The following is a 23,582-nucleotide window of genomic DNA, read 5'->3' on the forward strand; positions in this document are numbered from 1 at the left end:
TTGCTTGGCTCAATCCAATCTCCAAATCGCATTTGAAGCTAAGACAAGTTTCACGCAAGAAAAACTCATATAATACTTCCATCTATCTGGTGAAGGGTTGCATCCAAAGAAGACGTGTGAGCACGTCTGCAATCGCTCACAGCTTAGCTCATTTCTCAACTATTACTCTAATGTTTCATCACTTGGTCATCAATGAATAAATAGAAAACAAACTTTATTAACAACATATTAACAACTTATATGTATCCATATCATGAACTACTAAACCAAGTCAACTGGTTTTGAGTAGTGTGATGTGGCTCCGGGAAAAGAGGCTTTGACTTTGAGAGATTAGAAGGCCAATACTCCATTTTCTTTGATAAATTGTTGTTGTTGGTGTTGGTGGCGTTCTTGTGTGTCAGCCTGGCGAGCACATAGCACATCGCTCCCAAGTTGGGAGCGTGGAACGCTCGTCACTAGGAAGTTTTGTAAGGACATCGTTTCATCCCTTTAAAGTCTCTGTCCACTTTCCTAGATCCCAAAGTGGTCATCCCACCACTTTCTTTTAGGTGAGGTTTCTTGGTCTCTCAGGGTGTTCTTCATTCACAGCTTTTGGGAAGTTCTTGTGTGAATCATGGAGGCAAACTTCCCAAGGCTTGGATTCATTGCAATACTGCTGCTTGCACTGGTTTGGATTTCAACTGCTTATCAATCATATCATCCTCTCAAGATGGGATACTACAAATGCACAAGAAAATGTGTCAATGCGGAGGCGATTGTCAAGAAGATTGTGAGGCAATATGTTAAAAGGGATCCAACGCTGGCTGCATCACTCTTGAGAATGCACTTCCATGATTGTTTCGTAATGGTGAGTTAACAAAGATTAACAACTTAGTGATTTAGATTCTCTTCCCATGGTTATAACTCAACTCTTTTGATGATTTATGCAGGGATGCGATGCCTCTATTCTACTAAACTCTACCAAGACAAGCATTGCCGAGAGAGACGCACTCCCAAACTTGTCACTCAGAGGTTTCGAAGTGATCAATGCTGCAAAGGCTGCACTTGAAGCAGCGTGCCCCAAAACAGTATCTTGTGCTGATATTCTCTCCCTCGCGGCTAGAGATTCAGTAGAAACGGTACAGAAGCTTTTTATTTCTTATCTATCTCTCATAGTTTTCTAATAAACTTTTTTGATCCAATCACACAGATCTATGGACCTTCTTGGGACGTTCCAACTGGCCGGAGAGATGGTATTATCTCCAATGCTTCAGACGTTCTCCTAAATCTTCCACCCTTCTTTGCCAATTTCACAACTCTCAAGTCCATCTTTGCTGCAAAAGGGTTGAATGTAATTGACCTTGTGGCACTCTCAGGTAAGATAAATCTCACCTTCACCAACTTTTCGTTTACATTAGCATCTATACACACCTACACTTCTTAATTCCTCGTTTGACTTGCAGGTGGACACACTATTGGCTTTTCTCACTGTGCTGCTTTTGATGCCCGGCTCTACAATTTCACTGGGAAAGGTGATGCAGATCCATCTCTAGATCCTGCCTATGCAGCCCACCTTAGAACCAAGTGCAAGCATGGAGATCTTGTCACCAAGGTTCCCCTGGATGACACTCTCACAGGATTTGATACGAACTACTACAAGTTTATCATGCAAAACAAGGGGTTGCTCCAGTCCGATGCTGCACTCCTAGAGACTCGAAGGTCGAGATTCCTGGTGGAGCAATCTACCAAGCCTTCGATCTTCAGGCCCCAGTTTGCACGATCCATGACTAAGATGGGGCGGATTGAGGTGCTCGTTGAAAAGCAGGGACAGATCCGCAGTCGGTGTGAGTTTGTCAATTGATTGATTTGATTTTGGAATCTACTTGATTTCTTTTTTTAAAAAAGGTTGTAAATAATGTCAAATAAAGGTACAAATGCCAATACTTAAAAAGTTTGACTTGTTTTCTTCTCTTTATTCTTCTTACTTATTTTTTTACTCAGTTGCATGGCTCGATATGCGCCCACTGTTTGGAACATTACACTTCCTCCGGATCTCTCCATCCTTTGCAGTTTTAACCTCGATCGCCCCCATGTTGATCATGGACTGAGAGAATTGCTTCAAGAAGCTGAGATTATCCTTGGCAAAGCTACGGATAGTCGCGCTGGTCTCCTGATCAAACAGGAGCTCTTGATCCGTCTGGAGCAGCCCATTGTTTTTGACAATTTCCGCGTAGTAGCTATTGTCAAAGATAAACTCGGTGCCTTTGTCGAGCTGGACCCGCGGGCTGGGATTCCCGGACTGGGGACAAATCCCACGCAAGATCCTCAAGTAGTCCTGGCTGAGAGTTGGATCCGGGCGGCTCGTGTTCTGGAAATTGTAGAGCCTGTGGGTGAATGCCGCACAGGTTGCTCGTCCGAGAGTGTGTCCTCCTGCGAAGATTGCCCACATCTTTCAGTGAAAGGCTCCCGGATCATACTAAGTTCACCTGAGAGGACGATGAGATCGTTTGTGTTGAGTTTCTTTCTAGCAAAGTTAGCCTTGAGCTCCGCCGCAGTGAGGGTAAATGCCGGGAGGTTTGGGATAGCCTCCGACGCCAGCGACGTTCTTCCATCGAATCTCCCCGTGGGTAATTGATAATAGAGCCCACTAGTCTGCTCCACAGTAGAATTTAAAGTTTTAACCGAGGAGTTCTTGCAAAACTTACCAGGAAGAAAGAGTCCCGAGCCGAGAGGGCGAGGACATCTGCGCACGACACAACGTTTCCACACACGGCGGTGATGGCGTCCTTGGCTTCGTCGATGATCTCGAATCCTCGGACGGAGCCTTTGTTGGGGAGGGCTTCCTTCTCCACAACTTGGCCACCGGGTGTAACGTCCAGCAACAACGATCCATCACACCCCTGTCAAAGAACAGTCATATAACGTCATTTAGCTAGAACGTTGTCGGTGCCAAACAATTGAGTGACGATCCAAAGAAATAAACATTGATGATCCAAAGATCCGAGCCAAGAAGAACTTTACCCTCACAAAACAATCGTGGAAATGCAGCCGGATGAGCGCCGCTGGGACGGTCCGGTTTTGCAAGAAGTGCTTAAAGACGGTGGCCGAGACGATCGCTTCCGCGAGCGGGCAGACCTTGTTGTAGTAGCCGATCTCCAGAGCGTCGGAGGAGCTCAACAACACCGAAGAACACGCGAACACGGCAAAGATTAGCACTAGGAACTTCATCGTCGGAAACAATTAATCAACTCTTTTGAGTGTTACGTGTGTGGAGCACGAGTCCTTTTAAATCCATCGCGGTGGAGAAATCTCGTGCTTCATCTAGTCTTAGTCCAACTATTCGCAGTTGACTATGTCAAGCCCATCAAACAAATGGCCCTTGGAATATTATCGAAGGCTTAGGGTTTCTCCTAGTTTAGGGTTTATGTTACCTTAGGCTTAGATGGAGGAACGCGCATTTCGCCCCATTGCGGCAATAGCCTTTATCGTAGAATCGGCACGCCACGCCCGGAGGCCTCCACTCGCGCTCGCGATCGCGATCCCGATGGTGGTGATGGTGATGGCGATTATCCTCCCTCTCCCTTCTTGCCCTCTTCCTGGCCGCTTCTTCCCCCTCCTCCTCCTCCCTCGATCGTCGCCTCTGGGGAGATTTCGAGCCGCGATCGTCACCGATCTTCGCCAGATCTCTAAACAGCACGCGCTCCTGGCTCTGGCCGATCTTCCAGATCTTGAGCTCCTCGGGGAGCCTGGCAATCCGGCTGCGCAGCTCGTCTAGCGACCGCGGCCCTTGCAACGCGCCCTTGGCGTCCTCGTACATCCAGGTCTGGATCCCAGCGTTGCCAGCCTCGTCGTAGTAATCGATGAGCGCGGCGAGGTCGATGGAATCGGTGGCGGGCGCCGCGCCGCGCCTCCACACGCGGATGGCGCCGGTGAGGATGTCCATCGATCGCCACTTCTTGAGCAAGTGGATGCTGTAGGGGCCCTGCGTCTTCCCGGTGGAGCTGGTGTAATGCCAGAGCTCCTCGTCGATCTTGCCGCCCTTTTCTCCTTCCTTCCTCTCTTGCGGATAATGCGGGCGCTCTGGCCGACGATCTTGGCGGGGATGGAGCGATTCTTGCCGGTGGCGAGAATCGCCATCTCGATCGTCGCGTTGCTGCTGGAGATTATTTCGCTCGCTGCCTTTGCGGTGGTGGTGGTGATTTTCTCGATCCGATCGCTGTCGATCATCCTCTCGATCGCGTGACCGCGGCTTTCGATCGACTTCCGCCGTGTCGCCGAACCGGTGCCAGTGCTTTCTTTCCGCCGTATCTTTTCGCTCGATCGCATCGGCTTTTGGCGGCGGCGGCGGTGGAGAAATCGTCGTTGGCGGTGGCCGCGGTGGCGATGTCGGTAGCGGCGGTGGAGCTGGAGAAATCGTCGTTGGCGGTGGTGATAGCGGCGGTGGCGGTGATGGACGGACAACGATATTCTTCCCAAACAAGCGCAGTGTCGTCGCCATAGCCATTTCTTTCGTTCACGGGGTGTCGTGCAACCCTAGTGTATAAACCACGTCGCCGCTATATCTGATTGCGACTCGTGGCGGCACCGAGCTTTTCAAGGCCATGCACCTTGCTAAAAATAGCTACGCTAAGAATATACCCCCTAAATTTACATGGTGCGTCCCAGCCGTTGGATACAGACCAGCGCTTAGCAAGTCGCATGGAGATCCCAGCCGTTAGATATTGGTTTAATCTGATTTGATCTTCAGTTAATAATCTCGCTTAAGAAGGAGTGGTATGGATCCATGTCACACTGGATCCCAAAATCTGGGACATTCTCGAAGGCTTCCAGGTAGACGCTGAGCCTGTCCTTTGCCACGCTTAATGGGCTGCCTCCTCCTTTGGTAGTAGCATCTATGACACACAAAACAAACGCCATTAACAATCTAGAGACCACCACCGTATCGATCGATCGAGACGAGACGAGCTTCTCGATCTCGCGATCTCTCTTCTCGATCGATTGCCTATACAATCGAACGATTCGAGATCGGGGGAGGAAGATGGCTATGGAATATATAGTCTAGCAACGCAGCTCAAGTACCTGGCATCGTGTTCTTGGTGCTCGAGATGGTCGTGGAGGAGGGAACGTTGTAGCCCTTTGGAAGATCGTCCGAGTGGATTTGATATGGAGCTGGGGCGCTCAAGCTTCGCGACAGCTGTGGTGGCGGCACTAGAGCGTTATCCGAGACAGAGGGGAGCTTGGAGAGGAGAGCGTGGAGGCTGGACATGGATGGGTGTAAGTGTGGGACGACTCCCGGGGAAGAGTGGCCAGTGTTGAGCGATTTGGAGAGCGGTGGTCGCTCTGGTATCTTGCGGCCGCTGCTGCTGCTGCTACCGGCGATCATGGCGGCTTGATCTTCGTTGGTGTCCGAGCAGGAGGAGCTCGTTCGTTTGAGACCCACCGATGGAACGATCGTGGTGTGATCTTGCTGTTGCTGTTGCTTGAGAGTGGTGTTGTTTGGATCCATCGCGAGCGATCGGTGGTCTTGAATGTTGTAAGATCCTGGTGGTGTTCGAGCCCCGAGGCTCATGAGATTGAATCGCTGCTGCTCGGTGAGGCCGATGAAGGAGTCGTCCAGGACGCCATAGCTGCTGCTGCTTGATCTCAGGGCGCTGGATTGGAGCGGGACTCTTGGACGGATCGAGTGATTTAGCGTGTTTGGATGAGGAGCGAAAACTCCTGGAATGGTTTGGAGGTAAGTGAATTTCCGCTGGAGGAGGATGACCAAGTTGAGATCTTCGAGAACCTGCATAGCTCGATCGATCGAAAGCTTCATCGTTTGTGAAAGAAGATTGAAAATTTACCTTGTCTAACGATCCAAGCTGCAAGAGGCCTTCTTGGACTGCAACAATGGCTATGGTCTGGAAAGAGCCCAAAACATATGAAAAATGCCGCGAAATGAAAGGAAAAATCACCTGAATTCCAGCTTTGAATTGAGCTTCCCATGTTCTTGGATGCTGAAACGAAAAAACAGCCAAACTTTTGTAAGGATTATCGCGAGCGTTTTTCTTACTGGGTCTAGCGATCCATGCCATGGCGACACCAAGCTTGAATCTTGGTCGGCCGGGTCTCTAAAAATCCACTTGTGGCTGCTGTCTGAGGCAACTTTGCCCATCAACCTGTTTGGAAAAACGAAAAAAGAAAAAAAAAAACCGCAAGTGATTTGATTTTTTTTTTTCCTTGGAAAGAACGTACCCTTCTCCGTAGCTGTAAACTTCGTGAGACATTTTGAAGAAGAGCTCGGGCTGCAGTGGCTCGGCCGAGGCAGCTTCACTGTCTCCTGAAGAAGACTGCTTGAAACTCTTGACACAAGCAGCAAAATCGCAAAATCCATCCTCCCAAGTCAAAATCCTAAAAACCAAAGAATGAGGACCCAGACTTGGATCAAACAAACATAGAATGCCCTCACCAATTTCTCTTGTTGCCTTTTGACCTATCCAAGAATCCAGACTCATTGTCCCACCTATATGTATCAATCATACATATATCATGTTAGAACATTCATATGGTAAATTCTGTGTGCTCACTTGGGTGGAGGGTAGTTCCTGGGAAGAATCCTCCACAAAACAGCATAGACCCACTGAGATTCCGTGCAGATGCTCCTTAGTGTGTGCTGCAACAAGTGGTTCACTACAGGCAATCCATGTTGTTGCTGCTGTTGTCTATCCATTATAATCAGAAGCTCTCCAAATGCCCACAAATTCTCCTCCTTTCAATTCTTGCTCATTGTTGACAATCTCAGACTCAAGCAAGAACTGAATGAACCTCTCAATCTCCAGTACATGGAACAAGTATAAGAAAGAAGAGAAATTATATACAAGAAGAATTCCTGTGGCTACTCTCTAAGAAATGCAGGTAGCCCGTATACATATACTCTTATATATGTATATGATCATGATAAAAAAACACTGCAAGTTTTTCCTTTCACTGCTTCTGAAGAAGAAAGAATATGCTGGAAGAGCAAAGTGACAAAGTTTTCACACACAATCACCCACTCATTGCTGGCTAGTTTTCATCCAGTAGAGAAATGGGACAATGGAAGAAGCTTGAGGGAGTAGCAATTGATCAGCAAAAAGAGTGAAGAAAAATGGGTATCTAACTGGGAAATTGGGGTAGAATCAGCTTGACAATGGACTCCCCCCTACCACCCAGCACCTTCATATAAAGCTCCCCATCACACATCACCATCACATTGTTCTTTTCTTGCTGTTCCTTCTTCTTGCTTTGAAATTCCTTGTTTTCCATGCCTTTTAAATATGGTTGCAGAAGTTCATCAGGGTGGAAAAAGAAAGAAAAGAATAAGTGCACAATAGAATGCAGCTGGCTATGGCTGGGGGATGTGGACTGGACCCCTCTTTGGAACTTCTTCTTAGTCTCTGTAAGCTTCTTGAGAAATTTGAGAAGGAAATGTGCTTTTATGTGTTGCTCGATCAGCTGCAATTGTTTCCTGCCAACACAGTCCTGCTTGCTGCTGCCGCTGCTACTGCTGTTCTGGCCTCAGAAATCATTTTCCATGAAGGGGTTTGAATGGTCATTGGTGACTTTTGCAACTCACTCTCCTAAAAAGCATCTCAGCTTGGCTTAGTATAAAATACCAGAAATACAGCTTATAATTACAACTTTAGCCACCATACCATGGACAATTATGTGCTGATAATGATAAGATGAGTACAAGAAAAAAAAGGTGGCTGGCACCACCACCATAACTGTCAATGAGGACCTTCCCTTTCCTTCTGTGGTGCTTTGTACAGTCTTAAGCTAACATCTGCTCAGATAGGAAGAAGTTAAAGGAAAGAACAAAAGGACCACTTGGCTTGGAGTAAGGCTAGCTAGCCTGCCCAGGAAAAGAAAAGGTGGTCAAACCATCTTCATATTGCTATTTGCTATTTCATTTCCCAAGTGATAATTCCACTAAAGTTTATATTTTTTAAAAAGAAAAAGCTTGTTCTTTGGCATGACTTGGGGGTTGAGGTTTCGTCATCCCATTTCGTAAGCGCTGTTGTGAGGGAATGGTTTTTAGATGCTTTTTGTCGAAAAATCCGAGCATTTTGTTTGGCAGGTGGCATTCGCATTTTCAAGTTTTCACTTGGGGCCAAGTTTTTCAGCAGACACGGCTACACACTCTCAGACACGGACACGCAGCAGGGGACAACCAAAACGTGGCATGTTTAAGAAAATGCTAAAAAGAAATAAATTTCTCTTTCCCTTTCTCCAGTGCTCAAAATGTTGGTAGGGAGACAGCTTAATCAGTGTAATAAGAATTTGTCATTTGCGGAAAGAAAAATACAAAAATAAAAAATAACGAACAGAAGAATTTAAAAGCTTCCAAGTTCCGACTTTGTCTTGAGGAATGAATGAGGGGAAAAAAAAAAAAAAACAAGTCTAAATAATTAAAATAAGATGGGCATGGCATGCTTGTGTTTGAGTTTCCATGTACCAAGAACAGCTTTCATTAAAACAGACCATGCCGAAGAAGATGCACGCCTCCAAATGGTGTCCTTGAAGCCCTCCTGCAAAGAGGACGGGCCCATGGAAACGCTTTGGGGGCCTTTGCATTATTGTATGGGATGCAGTCTCCAAGCCTTGCAAGCTTTTGGTTTTGTTATTTTATTTGAGGAAGGATCGTCTCTCTCTCTCTCTCATATACGTATTCTTTGTCTTGAGGGTTTCTCTTCCTTGAGGATGGATCAACGCAAGCAAATCGAGTCAAGGAGACATGATGCGCAGAGCTGGTGATCGATGCAGATTGTGAAAGAGAGAGGGAGACTCTTGCAGGGACAACGGCAAGTGGACTATCACGAAGATCTAGGAAACTGGGGCTCATAGATTTTTAATTCTCACTTGTTGGTGCTCAATGACTAGATTCATAAGAAATTCCTTTGCAATTCTTTTGCGCTGCTGGTTTGATCCATCACGAGGATGGAAAGTCTCGCCACCACCTTGTTGCAGTTGTGTAATAACTTCTACTTTGACTTTAGTTGACCGAGAAAGCTCATTCACTTAAATGGTGAAACTTATCCTTCTATAGCTTCCATGGCGTGTTATACAAAGACGTGATTTTGTTTGTGGAGTTTTCCAAACACCTGATCAAGAAACTCAGCACCTTTGCTTGAGAAACTTTTCCTAATGTTTGAGAAAACTTAGCTCGAGCATGAAAGCTTACTCTCCTCCTCTGGACACAAAACCTCAAGAGTTGAGTGCCGCGCAACAAAGAGAAACGTCTTGCCTGATAAATCTGTCAAGAACATCGAGAGAGCAGGAGCGAGCAGCTCAAATTCAGGGTATGTGCATGAATGATACGTGCACATCACGAAGGAAGTAGCTTCCATTCCCTGCAATTCAATCGAAACACAACTTGTCAAGGTTTACAAAGCTTGTCCGGGCTGACTTACCTCTCGGCTTTCGATCCACGAAGTTCAACCGGTCACAACACCCAACCCCTGTTTCCTGCGTGGCTGGGACGATAACATCTTCCTCACACCAAGGAGTGTATCTCCTGGCTGTAGCATCCACAACACACCTATAACATCCAAAACAAGATCACTGTTTCTGTAAACATGTAACAAAAAGTCGTACCTCTTGTTTCTGTGGCCAAGTTTTGAGCAGATCTGGTACTCTTCAAATGCCGCGAGTTCACGCTGCTGTGTTGCCATCCCGAGGTGCCGGACATGTCAACCCGATGCTCGAGCTATGCCGGCGAATTGTCCACTGCGGATTCAGTGTAAGCTTCCTGGTTCCGGAAAACTGTCCCTACATCCCCACCAGCGAGGAGCAGCAAGAGGGCGAGAGCTTTCACCTCGTGTTCTTCTCGATGCCGAAGGAAGAAATCCCCAACAACAACATGTTCATGTCCCCGGAGATGCTCCACTTCGTCAAGCCAGCGCTGGAAGCTCTAGAACCCCCGGCACAGGTGCTTATCTCGAGCGCATTCATGGGATGGTCCCAAGATCTGGCCGACTCTCTCGGCATTCCTCGAGTCGCCTTGTGGCCTTCCAACGCGGCCAACGAAGTCATTGCTACTTATCTCCCTCGACTCATCGTTGAAAGATACGTTCTTCCTGCCCAAGGTGAGCAAAAGTTAGCGAAGAACACCATCGCTATAAGGAAACTTACGTTTTTTTTTTCCAGAAGATGGCGATTGCAAGGACGATGAGAAGCTCATCACTTTCATTCCCGGACTTCCACCACTCCGCCCGACCCAACTCCCGGTTTGCTACCAAAACGACTCGATCGACGCGCGTATGCAAGCAGCGGCTATAGCGCGGCTTCCACAGGCGGTTTGCGTTCTAGTCAACACGATCGAGGAGCTGGAAATAGAAGTGGTGAGAGCACGGCAGCAAACTCTACGTTCGTACCTTCCAGTCGGGCCTCTCATACGACAGAAGCCCATCGTCAACCATCGCTACAAACGCGAGGCCGCAGCGTGCATGGAGTGGCTGGAGAAACAAGCTCCACACTCGGTGCTCTACATAGCGTTTGGCAGCGTCTTTGGCCTCGCGGTGGAAGAGGTCGCGAAGATCGCCGACGCTGTGGAAGAAACCAGTCAGCCAGTTCTATGGGCGATGCGAAGAAACTTTGCTACCAACGCACCTGGAGGATTCTTCGAGGAGCTCGCGGCGAGGATCGCTGGAGGATGGCGAGGATTGCTCGTGGAATGGGCGCCACAGCAGCTCATACTGCCGCATTCTTCCGTGGGAGCGTTCCTCACGCACTGTGGATGGAATTCCACGCTCGAGGCGCTGGCGGCGGGCGTGCCGACGCTGTGCTGGCCGCTAGCGGCGGAGCAAAACTGGAACGCAATGGTACTGACCGAGGAGTGGAAGATCGGGGTGAATGTGAGCGGCGGAGAGATCGCCGGCGCAATTAGAGCGGTGATGAGCGACGAGATCGGCAGCGGCATGAGAGCGCGAGCGAGATCGCTGCGAGAGAGCATCTGTGATGGCGGCAGCTCCGCGAGAAATCTCCATTCCTTCGCGCTAGCCCTAAAGGCAGAGCGTGAGAATGAAAAACCCTAGAACTTTTAAAATTTTAGGGCATGGGGAGCTCGTCGCGTGCCGCTTGTTCTTCGCCCTCGGCGGTGCGCTACCTGGGCGTCGTCGTTGCCAGCGTCTTGTGTAAGAAGGATCCTCCATTCATTGGCCAGATCTTAGCTTCTGGAGCTCGCAGGCACGAGATTGTTCTTGTTCGAGGCTCGCGATCGCTGCGAGACGAGCAGTGAGGCAAGAAGGAAGAATGTAGGCGAATTTGAGTGGCCGGAGCTCGGCTATGGATCGCATCTGGCTCTACGCATCTATGTCTACCAGGAATCGGAAGTTCCAGGGCTGAAAGAACTCCTTTCCGGCCGTGACAACAAGATTTCTCCGGAAGATTGTCTCAAAGGTCAATATGGAACACAGGTATGGAAAGAAAAAAGGAAGAACACTACATCCATTTTTTTTCCTCTCTTGTTCTAGAATAAAAGCTTGCTTTTACTCTTTCCAGGTGAAAATCCACAAGCTTTTGCTGGAGTCGAGGTATAGGACTCTCGACAAAGACGACGCGGATTTTTTCTTTGTTCCTACGTATGTGAAGTGCGTGCGAATGAAGGGTGGTTTGAGTGACAAAGAGATTGATTTCAAGTTCATACAGGCAGGTACTATACTTCTCTTTTTCTTCTCCGGATTTCGAGAGAGAACTTGACTTGACAAGACAATTTTTTGTTCCAGATTGTTACTCAAATGCCATACTTTCGCCGCTCCGGTGGTCGGGATCACGTCTTTGTATTTCCCAGGTGACTAAGAGTTTCTTTTTGACGGGAGTTTTGGATTTCTTTCTTGTTTGACAGTGGAATTGGAGCTCACATTTTCAAGCACTGGCCAGTCTACCTGAATCGATCTATCTTTCTCACTCCAGAAGTACGTGACGTGCCGATCTCCTTTTCCTTTTCTGGTCTAGGAGAGCTTACTTACAACAACTTCTTCAAAGACAGGGTGATAGAACGGATAAGCGCGAAACGAGTGCTTTCAACACTTGGAAAGACGTGATTATCCCAGGCAACATCGACAACGACATACTTCTCCAAGGCTCGGCCATACAGCAGTTTATCAAGCCGCTACCTCTGGCCAAGAGGAACTACCTCGCTAACTACTTTGGACGTGCACAGAACAAAACTGGACGCCTCAAGCTTTTGAAGCTCGCGAAATTGTACCCCGACGAGGTAGGCCTCTCTCCATAAGATGGTTTCTCATTCCACTCCTTCTCTTTCAGCTAGAGGCGCCGGACTTAACATTCTCAGCCTCATCCAAGCTCGAGCGAAAGGAATACTTCCGCCACCTTCGCAATGCCAAGTTTTGCTTGTCACCGCGTGGAGAGTCGTCATGGACGCTGCGCTTCTTCGAGTCCTTTTTTGTGGTGCGTTTCGGTTTAGTATCTTCTAAAGCGACCTGATCTTCTGGGATTCTTTCTATTCAAAAACCAGGAGTGCGTTCCAGTGATTCTCTCCGACAGAATCGAGCTCCCTTTCCAGAACGTCCTGGACTACAGGAAATTCTCGATCAAGTGGCCGAGCAGCCGAACCGACGAGCAGCTCCTGGACTATCTTCGCTCCATTCCAGGTAGATAGAAAGTTTCCAGGTGATCTCTCGCTATACAAAAGAAAGTTCTTTTTCAGACTATGAGATCGAGGCGATGATCTCTCGCGGCCGGAGCGTCCGGTGCCTGTGGCTCTACGTTGGAGAGTCGCACGCTTGCTCGGCAATGACGGGAATCTTGTGGGAACTCCAACGCAAGTCCAGGCGTTTTCATCAATCGCAAGACACGTTTTGGCTTCACAACCAAACTCTAGTGGACGAGGATCTCAATGCGATCAAGTAACATACAGAAAAATAGAGTAAGAACTGAAAAAAGATTAGAAAACTTGACCCAACTAAGAATCCAGCTACCCTTCCGGTCAGCTCATTCGCATCAGATTAAAAGGTTTTTTAAGTTTTCTCAATCTTTCATGGTGTACCACTGTTTGTTTGTTGATCACAGCGTGTTTGAATTGATCGGGTCCCTATATGGTCTGGGAACTAGCTTCCAAACGTCAATAAACGTGGTCCGGTAAACTTTGACTTTCTCTTTGTTTGGAGCGTTGACCCGGCGCTGAATATGTTTGACCGGTTTCGTTTCGGGTAGCCTGACCGATCGGTGAGCGTGTGTTTGGTAGAGCCAACTTTTTAATTATTTTCTCTCGCTTGGTTGGATTGCTAAATTGTCATTTTTCTTTTTTCTTTTGCATTTCTAGTAATTGTTTTTTGTTTTTTTCATGTTTACTTTTCTTCATTTGTTTTTTCGTTTTCGGTTTTTTAGCTTTGATTGCCACGTTTCGCCATACCTTCTCACTCCGACTTGTGAATGTCTGTGTTGTCCTCGTCAGCGTTTGTGTGCTCCTTCACTGCCACTATTAAAGGCGGCTTCTTTTGCTAGTTTCCTCCAGCAGCGGTCTTTCGTTGTTTCTCCCATTCACCCCCATTTTCGCGAGTCTTCTCCAGTCCATCTCTTCTCTTCGAGTCGAGAAGCCGCTCGCTCAAGGTGGGAAGAAAGCCAGATTGCACTGATCGATTCCCCAATCGCTAAAGCTCTCTGCTGTTCGAATTCCAGAAGGATGGGAGGAGTCGATGTTGCCGCTGTCGTGAGCAGTGTGGAAGTTTCGAGCGACAATGCCAACAAGGCCGGCAAGCACTCGCAAGTCGGGCACAAGAGCGTCCTCAAGAGCGACAAGTTGTATCAGGTACCTGGCCAAAGTTTTAGATGGTTAGCGATCGATCGAGCGAGCGAAAAACGAGCAAGCCAGCAGCATTCTTACTTCTTTTTTGGTATCTCCGTGCAGTACATCCTTGACACCAGCGTCTATCCCCGGGAGCCGGCTCCTTTGAAAGGACTGCGAGAGATGACAGCCCACCATCCATGGTAAATACCACATGAAGCTCATCCGTACCTCTAGATAGATCGAGATTCGAGATATCTGTTCTTCGATATTCAAAGTCTTCGCCCTTCTCACGTCCGGAGCTTCCCCCATTTTGCAGGAATTTGATGACCACTTCGCCGGACGAGGGCCAGTTCCTCATGTTCTTGCTCAAGATGATGAACGCCAAGAAGACAATGGAGATTGGAGTCTACACTGGTTACTCTCTTCTCAGCACGGCTCTGGCTCTGCCGGAAGATGGAACGGTAAAATCTTAGAAAGTATAACCAGCCATACCTGTGCTGACGCGGATGCACAGGTGCTAGCCATGGACATCAACAGGAAGAATTTTGAGCTCGGCTACCCGTACATGGTGGAAGCCGGCGTGGCTCACAAGATCGATTTCAGGGAAGGACCCGCCCTCGCAGCTCTGGACGAGATGCTCAAAGACGTAAGCTTTCAATACAACTTTTCTTTATCTTACCTTGAACCAACGACAATGCTGACACTTTCCTCGCAGGAGGCGAATCATGGCGCGTTCGACTTCATCTTTGTGGATGCTGACAAGGACAATTACTTGAACTACCACAAGAGGTTGATCTCTTTGGTTAAAGTCGGAGGCGTGATCGGCTACGATAACACCCTGTGGAACGGCTCAGTGGTTGCCGAAGAGGACGAGCCTATGCCCAAGTACGTCAAATACTACAAGGACTTCGTCATCGAGGTGAACAAGGCTCTCGCTGCCGACTCGCGTATCGAAATCACCCAGGTCCCGATAAGCGACGGGATCACACTGTGTCGGCGCGTCAACTAGGTATAGCCAGAACTGAGATTTAAGAGAATGATGAAACTGTATAGTCGTAGTAAGGAAAATTACCGGGGTCTCGAGGAAAAATCCAGACAACGCGGAAGAGTGCTCTGGAATCGATAAAGACTGATTCTTTTTTAGTAATCAATCAAAGTGTTCAGGGAATCTATGTACCTTGGTTGAAAGGTCGAATTCTGGGTGGGGTAATAGCTTTTCTCTGATATTCCTGAGAAACTTGGACCCCACCGTCTGCTAGTGCTTGCTTCTCGTCCACTCTACGCTTTCCGAAGTTGAGGATATGATCGTTCCCTCGACGGGGTTGTTCCAACGACCCCCGCTCACGAGTTACAATTAAAGAAATTGTCTTTCAGAGTGACTTTCGTGCGCACGATATATAGCATACGTATGCTGAGAAAAACAAGAAGTCACGTAAGGAAAGAGACCGAACAGAAAGGCAGCTTACTTGTAACAAAGCTATTTCACAAACAGCTCGGCCGGCAGAAGAATGTGATGCCAGCTGACGTCTGCTGGCTATGCGCTGGATGTGAAGTTACTCATCCAGAGGCGTCCGATAGTCCTTGGCTCGAAATCCACAGGCAGATCCCAATCTTCCACCCCACTTCTTTCCCAGTGCAAGTTCACGTCCTTCACAGTAACTTCATGTACGTGCTTCATGAAAACGCCGGCAGTTCGATGATGTACGAGGCCTTGACAACCTGGTCTATAATCGTGGAGGCCGCCCGGGTAGTCCGTGATCCTGCCCAGCCTCACAGAAACATTAGAAAGCTCCAATCTATTCAGCACTCCTCCGTCCGAGCCGGCCAAGAAAATACCATTTTCTGCTGAAGAGGAAATGTTGATAAACCTGACGCTGTCGATCGTGCCCACACTCGTTGAGAGGTTCCGAGGACAAGCTGTGACATAGATTGGTTCTGCTCTTCCCCACCATAAAGGGTCGTACAAGCGAGTGCTTAGTACAATATTGGAGAATGTTACATTGAAAATATTCCCTGCAATGAGAGCTAAAAGGTGAGGATGAGGATAACGTTTTTTAAAAGCCGTACCTTTGTCACGTAACTGTACTCCAAGTCCTCTGTGAGACTCCACGATAGTGATGCTGTCGAAGTAAAGACCATCAAGATCATGGTCAGTTTCGCTGCCGATCTTCACCGCGCAAGATTTGCTTCTGATCCAGGAGTTCGTCACGCTTACATTAGATACTGGTCCCGCGATGCTCTTGACAACAATTCCATCGTCGGCGGTGTCCAAGCGGCAGTTTGTGATGTACGTGTTGTTGGAACCATCTATGTCGATGCCATCGTTGTTGGGCGTGTTAAAATCTCCATACATGGTGATATTATGGATGTAAATCCCGCTCGAGTTGGCAACATGGAGGCTGAGACAATCACGAGACAATCAAAGAATTTAGTAAAAGCCAGTTTTATCAAAAACTAAAAAGAATCAAACTATGGACGACAGCATGAAAGCTTATCAAACTAGAAAATACCAGTGTTATCAAACACTAGAAAGAATCAACCATGGAAGAAAGCATGAAAGCTGATCAAACTAGAAAATACCAGTTCTCTACAAGGAATCAAACCATGGAAGAAAAAAATTACCAGTCTATATACTCTAGAAAGAATTAAACCATGGAAGAAAGCATGAAAGTGTATCAAAGTAGAGCATACCTCCAGTACGCTGGCTGCCTTAGATGGATGTTCCACACGCGAACGTTCTCGCAATTCACGAATCCTAGCAAGCGAGGCCGGCATTCATCGCCAATGCACGCACCCGTCGTGTTCCAGCTGACCATAACGTTCTTGCGCGACCAAAACCTGGAAACAAACTCGAGCCCCCGGCCATCGATGATTCCCCCGCCTGTGACGCTCACATTCACGGCATTCTCGGCCGCTAGAACATACCAGCGCGACCTCTCGCGCGGATAATCCTCCTGCCGGGAGCTGCCAAGGATAATCGCTCCGGGATCGATGACCACAGCCATATTGGAGGCGAGGAACAAAGCTCCGGTGAGATATTTCCCTGGAGGAAAATGCAGGCTCGACGCGCGCGCCTTCCAGGCGCAGTAGTCGATCGCCGACTGGATCGCCGACGTATCGATCGTCTTTCCATCCGCCACGGCGCCGAAATCCAGCACATTGCACACCCACCTATGGCGATGATCGAAAAGAAGAGGGAAGTTCCTGGCGCTGCTACTAGAGATCGCGCATTGAGATTGAGACGAGAGAAAGATCGCCGCGAAGAGGAGCACAATACGAGAAATCCCCATACCCTAAAACAGAGTGGATAAACCCTAGAAACCTAGTATGGACATACCATGACTAATGGTCCCATAGTCTAGTGGTTACGACATTGGACTTTGAATCCAAGAGCCCGAGTTCGAATCTCGGTGGGACCTCTAACTAAGACATCCCTCCAAAATTTTAGTGTCTTATATAAATCTTTGCTTCTTTTTTACAAAACAAAACTCCGCTCTTCTCTTCTCTCCTCTCCCTTTCTCCACTCAAAAAAAAAAAAAAAGGCTTGCTTTGGTAGTCTCTCCTTATTCAAACATCTCTCTCGCTGTCTCTCTCTTTTTTTTCTTTGCGTAAAGCTGCTAAAAAAACGTAAACGAGTGGGAGGTGGAAGCACAAAAACCAGGCCTTTTTTCACTCCAGACCCCGCAGAATAAAGATCAATGTGGAAACCTGTGATTTGCCGTGATTTGTCACAAGCCGTACCTTCTTTTAAGCTTTTCTTGGGTGCCAGGATCGAGGTAACTGAAGTACTGCTCCCAGGATCCACCAAGCATCTGCGTTCGAGTTTGTGTGTCAGGCATCATCGCCACAGTTACAAGAGTTTTCTCCAATCAAACCTGCTTGAATCCGTGTAGAACTTGTGTTATCTCGGAGCGTAGCTCGGCACTTCGAATTTCCTGTTCATTGAAGTTAGCACTAGAGCATGCTGCACTGAAACACGAGACTTACATGCCAGCTACCGATGGCTTCGCATATAGACCCAAAGTATTTTGCAGCACCCCCGGGATTCAGCCTTACCTGGAAATAAAGACAACAAAACATCATATGAGAACTCATTAGAAAGCCAAAAAGGAAAAAAAATGTTACCATTGCACAAAGTCCTCGGAAAGCGTCCTCTTTTTCAATATCGTCGCGGACCCTGTGTCACAAACATCATGAGCGCGTGAAGATCGCATTGCAACTCAAAGCATACATGGCTAACGATTGGCACCAAATCTTCATAAAGTGATCAATGTGTGGAGCAACGAGCTCGGGACAAACCCAACCCAGTCTTCCAAGGGTAATCGCACTGTTCTCCAGCATCGATTTGTTGACGTTCTGGTAACACAAGCTTCCAGCTAGAACCCAAGCCCACAAAGAGAATGAAGTGGAGGTACCTCAACACTCGAAAGTATGGGCACCAGGCAACTGATGACACCCATCACAATAGGAGCAATCTCTTTTCCAACCTGCAAAAGAACATTTGACGTGAAATCTAATTCATGATGATATATAGTCGTTACCTTGATTGCAATTTCGCCTATCGCCCAGCACGCATTGTTAGACACAGAAACATGTTCAACGTCCTGCTTTAAAACAAGTCAAAGTATTTCTCATATGCAGCCGAAAGATTGAATACCAGTTGCCTTGCTGCAAGACTGAGGAAATCACCCATCCTCGGTTGGAGGTGACCAGCACAAGCCTGCCAAAAATCATTAGTATCAGAATCGATTACTCTTTAGCACACCTTTGCAAGATCTCCCAAAAGCGCAAGTGCACTTTGACGAACTTCTGGTGCTTCGTCGCCGCAGCAATAAAACAAGAGATCTCTGAGATCACTTCTCACAACCTATGACCACAACAGACATCAGAATGTATGCAAATTTATTACATAAACATACCAAGCTCTCCATGTTGCTTCCCAGACCTTCAGCTAAACCAGAAAGTAGATCGAGTGAGCACACAATGAATTCCTTGTCATATTGCACACCGGCCCTTCCAGGATCCGCCTGCAAAAACGCATGTTAAACAAAATCAAAACCGTAAAAGCTCACCTTCGCAACTTCCTGCGTGCGAATAACTCGAATACATCTGGCAAAAATCGGTTCTGCGTACTGCGCAAATCCAGAGCCTAATGCCTACGTCAATGTGAAAATTTAGGCCAATAACGACGATAACCAAAGAAAAAAACATACCTGTGCGATGGACGTAAAACATTCTAGAAGTGGAAATAGATCTTTGTCATTGTCGGCGAGCTGTTGCCATTTTGCTATCAATGGTGGCATCAGTATATTGAGATACTTGGGCTGAAAAGGTTGTAGATTTTGTAAGTGTTAGAAAAACTGGGAAGCAAACCTCATTAAGGTCTCCACCCACTGCATCTGCTAGCGTTCCGATGGCATCGTACAAAATTCGTAGGTTACGGCGCTGTAAAATTTGTATCATTAGTGATTGGAGACATAAGATAGTATACCTGGTATTTACTAAAAGCAAACATAAGATGTTGTAGAATGACTTCAAGATGATGTTGAAGAATAACTTCTTCTGCCGCTTCCTGAAGTGCGTGGAAGTTAAGTTCGATCAGTAACAAAGAAGCTTACTTCTTCAAGCGTAGCAAACGCGGAGCAGGCTGCTTCTTGTACTTGTTTGTTGGTGCCAATGACTTGTCGAAGTAGTCCCGTTAAAACACTATCGAACTGTTGGAGACCATTTGTTTCACTTGCTGCCTGGACTATCCATTTGCTATAACGAGACAGTGTCCAACAGGTGATCCCTCTGACCAAAGGATGCTTGTCTTCCAGAAGTGGTGTAAGGAATGCAATCATCTAATATAAAAATGTAAGAATTAATAGAAGCCAGACAAGGTAAGTTACCTGAGGAAGGTGTGGAAGGAGACCATTTATACAGCCTTGAGCAACAGCTCCTAGAGCCAAAACTGCTGCCTCGCGATCTTTCCATTTATCATCCGACGAATTCGATAGTCTTGCCTGACATGCAAAAGAAACAAGCAATGCATTCATGCTCTAGAACTTATGCATTTACCTCTACTAGGGGCATGAGGAGAGGTAAAATATCGTCGCCAAATAATGTCGATAGAGTGTCCAGTCCAGCCGCACTGCACTTACGCAAATTCCACGAACTTATAATTTCATCCGTGTCCTACAAAAAAGTGATCGCAATTAAATAAATTTAAAGAACAGAATGCTTCATCAGAGCTACCTCATCATCATCAGTTTCATTTCCATGAACTCGTGATTGATGAAATCTAGGCTTTAAGTTCTGCAATCCAAAAAAATAAACATTATATATTCCAACCTCAAATCCACTACCTGCTCCGAGTCGGGTACGCTTTCATCGTCCTGAAAGAAAGAGCAAGTTAGATAAAATAAATGGAAGTGCAAAATACCTGAGAGTCGAGCAGAGCTTCATCATCATCTGCGTATATCATGTTTGTTAGAAGAACCTGGAAAAAACTATCAGCAAAACCACAAATTTCTAATGAAAATCCAGCATACTCCAATTAGTCGAGGTAGGGCGTCTCTTAAAAGTTCCAAAGGTAGCTGTGCTTCACAAAATGCCGTCCTACGAAAAACAGCACCTCAGGTATCTCACGAAAGCCATGCAGCAGCGTACCAGAACTCACATGACCCTAGCGCTACTTCTGGATCTGGATCATTGTTTGCTTGTAACATATATTCAATTACACTTTTCATGTGAGGCTGCCAACAAATATTAGCATACACAACTTAACAGAGTCAACAATTCTTACCCGGAGAATTTCTGCATCCATCTCCAACAACCGAACGAGCGCCGCACACACCTTGCATGTAAAACTGAAATTATCACTCACTGTTTCAATATCACAAGCAAACGGAACTACTAACCAATTTCCTCACTTCAGGCGCAGGATCGTTGGAAAGCGTAAAAAGACCTTGAAGGTAGTTATCCATGTTAACAAAGAGTGCCTGAAACAGCTCAGCGTATGATCAGAAAGAAGAAGAAAACATAACCTCGCTTCTTACCTGGGGCATGAAATTAATAAATTGGTTCACCGCGCCCAGCGCAAGCTTTCTTAGCGTTACGTGAGACGACGAGAAGAACTTCAGCAGCCGCGGAATAAACACATCAGATGGTTTCTGTGCTAGTCCTGGGACAACTTGGTCTAGTTGATCGGCGGCATCCTCACAAATCTAAGAGAAAACAGACAAAGAGAACAATGACATTGGCAGTGGCAGCTTAGAAGTACCTTAGACAATGCGTCAAGCGCTCCTTCCATATGGTTATAGTCGTTGCTCTCGAGGCACTCTAGAATCCCTTGGAACAACTCGGGCCACGTCTGGAGCTGGCCTTCCTGGATGATCACACTCACGACGGTCCCGACGGTGGCACGTAGTTCCCTGTTTGGAGATCCAAGTCGAGGAAGAAGCTCCGACTTGATATATTGCTGGTAGACGCCAGGGAGACGCTTGTAGGACGATTTTAAGTTGTTTTTCAGTAGCAATCCAGCGCTCTGTCGGACTACCACTGATTGTCCCTGGGAAGAAAAAAAAAGAAAGAAAATGGCGATGAGCACAGCACACAGACTCGAGCTTAGAAGTTTTAGGGCACAAAGAATTCACTCGGCATTTCGGGAGGAGCTATAGAGATCGCTAGAAGAGCAAAACCAAGCCATTGCCTAGCAATGCGCAGAATCGAAGCAAAGAGTCATGCAAAAAAGAGGATTGGAGCGCGCTTACCTCGCTGCGGCAGAGGATGAAGACGAGATAATTGTTGAAATCCGGGACCTGGCTGCAGCGCTGGAGCTGCTCGAAAATCCGCGCCTGGTCGGCGTTGGGCCGCTTGCCCTCCTGGAGCAGCGCGCAGATTTCGTTGACGCCCTCCTCCCGCGGCTGCCATGGCGATCTTTGATCCATGGGGGCGCCGTCGCGACGCGAGCCCTAAATCCCTGCCCCGAGCGCCAAGCGCGAAGCTCTCACTAGACCGAGCTGGAAGAGATTTGTCCTGCTGAGGTTAAACCCTACTTCCCTCCCTTTGCTCATGTCATACGGACGATATTCCAAAACACAAAAAAAATTATCATACACCAAAACAACAGCATCCACTAGAACCTAAGTATTAGAAAGAATCGAAGAATGTGCCAGCGAAAGAGTTCTCCCGTGATCACGACTGGATGACGAGGCCCACGTATATGGCAGCACACAAGAACGCTAGCGAAACAAATCCCCTGGGAAGAAAAAAAAACGAATTTTTTTTGGTGGCGTCGATCTAGAAACTTTGGAAAGCTTACCAGATCACTCCCCAAGCGAGCCCATTGCACGGGCAGCAAACGCAAACTTCAGAGAACTTCTCGGCGTCGCTGGTGTTTACTCTTCTCGAGATGAGATCGTCGTAGATATCTGGAGGAGATCATGTAGATTGATCACGCACAGAAGCCTTCGAAACATACGAGCGCTACGTACCGTAAACGGAGAACATACAGTTCATAACTCCTGGATGGAAAAAGGATTCCAAGGCGTTATATCTCCACTAGATCAAGCTTGAGCTCGCTTACCAATGAAGAGAATCACGTATCGCAGAAGGTGAACGCTTGTGGTTTCTTGCAATACCCAGATGATCGCCAGGAAAATGATAAAACCTGCGAAGCTTGTGTCAGTCGAGAAGCAAAAGATTCTAATGGTTTTACCGAGGCTGAGAAATCGAAGGAACCACTGCTCCAGTCAAGTTGGACATGCAAGAACGAAAAAAATGAGCTATGGAGCATCCGAAAAGCTTACATTTTTTGCGTAGATGACGAGAACGAAGAGGAGAGAGCCGCCGAGAATGGCTGCCGCGACTCGAGTAGCAATGCGATTCGTGGCCATCAAAATAAATGCCATTCCCCAGAACGAGGATCCGAGATCTGCGTGAAACGACCATCAAACCAGAGAAACTTGGGAAGAACTTAACTTACATCCGGCAGGAAGAATGAGCCATTGACTTCCACCTCGCGTACGAGTCACTCCCCCTTCGTTGAGATTAACTTCGATGCCTTCTACCTGGGAAAAGAAAAAAAACATGGAAGAAGGAAAAGCTTGGATCATCTATCGCGAGCACGAAAGTGACGCTAGGAAAGGATCGTGAGAGCTTACATGGCCGCAAGTGAGCTTACACGCAATCGCGTGAGACGCTTCGTGAAGATACACGGTGATGAGCTTGAATGGTGTCACTAGTGGCGTCCGCCATAGCTGCAAACAAGAAGAACAAGCAAGAACTTATAGACAAGAAGAAAATCCTTCCTTTCGATCGACAATACCGCAAGAATCGCCACGGCAAAGACGCCGATCGTCACCACAAATGTGACTTGCCGGCGATTGCAGCAGCTCCGCAGCTCCCAATCCCAATCCATTGGCGCTCCCGCGAGATCCTCCTATCGCTCGGATTATCAGACCCCGATTATCGATCGATGATATCAGCGATCGTACAGCAGCATCACCTCAAGAGCTTGGATTCGCGAATCCCGATCGCGTGCTTGGCCGCCGCCGCGTCCATTTGACCCAGCCTCCAATCGACCATACCATCGAAATATTTTTCTTCCACCGCGCAGTGGCTCCCCGCGCGGGGAAGAACACCACGACAACCCACCTTTAACTTAAAACTTTAATACAATTTAACACAGTAGCCCTAATCTCCCCCTTTCTCTCTCTCTCTTCTCTCTCCAGCAGTAAAACGAAGGGCAGGCCTTTCTTTTCCATCGCCGGTGGATTTTCAGCGCGGCGCCATCGCCGTCTCCTCGCCCTAGAGCCATCGCCGCGCCCCTGGTCTGTATCTCTCACATTCG

At 47.4% G+C, this 23,582-nt stretch overlaps 10 protein-coding genes and 1 non-coding gene across 15 annotated transcripts; 5 read left to right on the forward strand and 6 right to left on the reverse strand.

The window, feature by feature from the left end:
* The first annotated feature begins 389 nt into the window (after positions 1–389).
* LOC9657121 (peroxidase 2) lies at positions 390–1,948 on the forward strand. Its single transcript, XM_002987104.2, has 4 exons — positions 390–847; positions 930–1,118; positions 1,190–1,355; positions 1,443–1,948. Exons 1-4 carry the CDS (start codon positions 614–616, stop codon positions 1,838–1,840), a joined length of 987 nt encoding a protein of 328 aa, XP_002987150.2. The 5' UTR covers positions 390–613; the 3' UTR covers positions 1,841–1,948.
* Positions 1,867–3,249, reverse strand: LOC9657122 (peroxidase 5). The gene is made up of 4 exons (XM_002987180.2): positions 3,001–3,249; positions 2,685–2,879; positions 2,466–2,631; positions 1,867–2,409 (listed from the first exon to the last, which is right to left on the reverse strand). The coding sequence occupies exons 1-4, from the start codon at positions 3,205–3,207 to the stop codon at positions 1,973–1,975; spliced, it is 1,005 nt and encodes a 334-aa protein (XP_002987226.1). The 5' UTR covers positions 3,208–3,249; the 3' UTR covers positions 1,867–1,972.
* Positions 3,250–3,406: 157 nt separating this feature from the next.
* Positions 3,407–4,477, reverse strand: LOC112341218 (translation initiation factor IF-2-like). Its single transcript, XM_024661007.1, has one exon. The coding sequence runs from the start codon at positions 4,475–4,477 to the stop codon at positions 3,407–3,409; it is 1,071 nt and encodes a 356-aa protein (XP_024516775.1).
* A 124-nt stretch (positions 4,478–4,601) lies between these two features.
* LOC9656033 lies at positions 4,602–6,817 on the reverse strand. Its single transcript, XM_002987181.2, has 8 exons — positions 6,546–6,817; positions 6,428–6,481; positions 6,214–6,369; positions 6,032–6,137; positions 5,934–5,975; positions 5,823–5,879; positions 5,059–5,764; positions 4,602–4,871 (listed from the first exon to the last, which is right to left on the reverse strand). The coding sequence occupies exons 1-8, from the start codon at positions 6,686–6,688 to the stop codon at positions 4,723–4,725; spliced, it is 1,413 nt and encodes a 470-aa protein (XP_002987227.2). The 5' UTR covers positions 6,689–6,817; the 3' UTR covers positions 4,602–4,722.
* A 2,770-nt stretch (positions 6,818–9,587) lies between these two features.
* Positions 9,588–11,033, forward strand: LOC9657123 (anthocyanidin 3-O-glucosyltransferase 7). Its single transcript, XM_002987105.2, has 2 exons — positions 9,588–10,085; positions 10,147–11,033. The coding sequence occupies exons 1-2, from the start codon at positions 9,641–9,643 to the stop codon at positions 11,031–11,033; spliced, it is 1,332 nt and encodes a 443-aa protein (XP_002987151.2). The 5' UTR covers positions 9,588–9,640.
* Positions 11,034–11,050: 17 nt separating this feature from the next.
* On the forward strand, positions 11,051–13,005 carry LOC112341207 (probable glucuronoxylan glucuronosyltransferase F8H). Its single transcript, XM_024660978.1, has 9 exons — positions 11,051–11,132; positions 11,185–11,414; positions 11,500–11,646; positions 11,724–11,788; positions 11,843–11,912; positions 11,987–12,214; positions 12,265–12,408; positions 12,476–12,611; positions 12,668–13,005. The coding sequence occupies exons 1-9, from the start codon at positions 11,054–11,056 to the stop codon at positions 12,868–12,870; spliced, it is 1,302 nt and encodes a 433-aa protein (XP_024516746.1). The 5' UTR covers positions 11,051–11,053; the 3' UTR covers positions 12,871–13,005.
* A 320-nt stretch (positions 13,006–13,325) lies between these two features.
* On the forward strand, positions 13,326–14,915 carry LOC9657124 (caffeoyl-CoA O-methyltransferase 1). The gene is made up of 6 exons (XM_002987106.2): positions 13,326–13,569; positions 13,639–13,768; positions 13,868–13,947; positions 14,064–14,208; positions 14,262–14,393; positions 14,463–14,915. Exons 2-6 carry the CDS (start codon positions 13,643–13,645, stop codon positions 14,754–14,756), a joined length of 777 nt encoding a protein of 258 aa, XP_002987152.1. The 5' UTR covers positions 13,326–13,569; positions 13,639–13,642; the 3' UTR covers positions 14,757–14,915.
* LOC9656034 (exo-poly-alpha-D-galacturonosidase) lies at positions 14,807–17,041 on the reverse strand. Of its 3 annotated transcripts, none has more exons than XR_002990465.1 (4): positions 16,439–17,041; positions 15,815–16,146; positions 15,214–15,760; positions 14,807–15,158 (listed from the first exon to the last, which is right to left on the reverse strand). XR_002990465.1 is itself a non-coding variant. In XM_024660977.1 (4 exons), the coding sequence occupies exons 1-4, from the start codon at positions 17,035–17,037 to the stop codon at positions 15,422–15,424; spliced, it is 1,194 nt and encodes a 397-aa protein (XP_024516745.1). In that variant the 5' UTR covers positions 17,038–17,041; the 3' UTR covers positions 15,324–15,421. The 3 variants fall into 3 exon arrangements, 2 of the variants coding, with proteins under 2 accessions (XP_002987228.1, XP_024516745.1); XM_024660977.1 differs by lacking the exon at positions 14,807–15,158 and having other exon boundaries at positions 15,324–15,507; positions 15,584–15,760; XM_002987182.2 differs by having other exon boundaries at positions 14,807–15,760.
* Positions 17,042–17,094: 53 nt separating this feature from the next.
* Positions 17,095–17,166, forward strand: TRNAQ-UUG. The gene has a single exon. It is a non-coding gene; the product is annotated as a tRNA-Gln (tRNA).
* Positions 17,167–17,171: 5 nt separating this feature from the next.
* LOC9656035 (transportin-1) lies at positions 17,172–21,732 on the reverse strand. Of its 2 annotated transcripts, none has more exons than XM_024660961.1 (27): positions 21,502–21,678; positions 21,012–21,299; positions 20,788–20,955; positions 20,650–20,730; positions 20,535–20,585; positions 20,399–20,484; positions 20,281–20,347; positions 20,172–20,228; positions 20,095–20,124; positions 19,985–20,044; positions 19,808–19,924; positions 19,639–19,752; positions 19,366–19,590; positions 19,239–19,319; positions 19,121–19,192; positions 18,961–19,071; positions 18,820–18,903; positions 18,667–18,774; positions 18,513–18,614; positions 18,405–18,467; positions 18,289–18,354; positions 18,163–18,234; positions 17,979–18,103; positions 17,873–17,924; positions 17,735–17,803; positions 17,623–17,682; positions 17,172–17,559 (listed from the first exon to the last, which is right to left on the reverse strand). In XM_024660961.1, exons 1-27 carry the CDS (start codon positions 21,676–21,678, stop codon positions 17,476–17,478), a joined length of 2,670 nt encoding a protein of 889 aa, XP_024516729.1. In that variant the 3' UTR covers positions 17,172–17,475. The 2 variants fall into 2 exon arrangements, with proteins under 2 accessions (XP_024516729.1, XP_002987229.1); XM_002987183.2 differs by having other exon boundaries at positions 17,179–17,559; positions 18,289–18,351; positions 21,502–21,732.
* Positions 21,733–21,825: 93 nt separating this feature from the next.
* LOC9657125 lies at positions 21,826–23,352 on the reverse strand. 2 transcript variants are annotated; one of them, XM_002987184.2, is made up of 10 exons: positions 23,238–23,352; positions 23,058–23,171; positions 22,894–22,989; positions 22,716–22,800; positions 22,540–22,664; positions 22,449–22,473; positions 22,317–22,400; positions 22,225–22,254; positions 22,053–22,161; positions 21,826–21,989 (listed from the first exon to the last, which is right to left on the reverse strand). In XM_002987184.2, exons 2-10 carry the CDS (start codon positions 23,148–23,150, stop codon positions 21,926–21,928), a joined length of 711 nt encoding a protein of 236 aa, XP_002987230.1. In that variant the 5' UTR covers positions 23,151–23,171; positions 23,238–23,352; the 3' UTR covers positions 21,826–21,925. The 2 variants fall into 2 exon arrangements, with proteins under 2 accessions (XP_002987230.1, XP_024516730.1); XM_024660962.1 differs by having other exon boundaries at positions 23,227–23,327.
* Positions 23,353–23,582: the final 230 nt, after the last annotated feature.

This window comes from Selaginella moellendorffii, unplaced genomic scaffold (assembly GCF_000143415.4).
Source record: "Selaginella moellendorffii unplaced genomic scaffold, v1.0 SELMOscaffold_79, whole genome shotgun sequence".
Taxonomy (NCBI): Eukaryota; Viridiplantae; Streptophyta; class Lycopodiopsida; order Selaginellales; family Selaginellaceae; genus Selaginella; species Selaginella moellendorffii.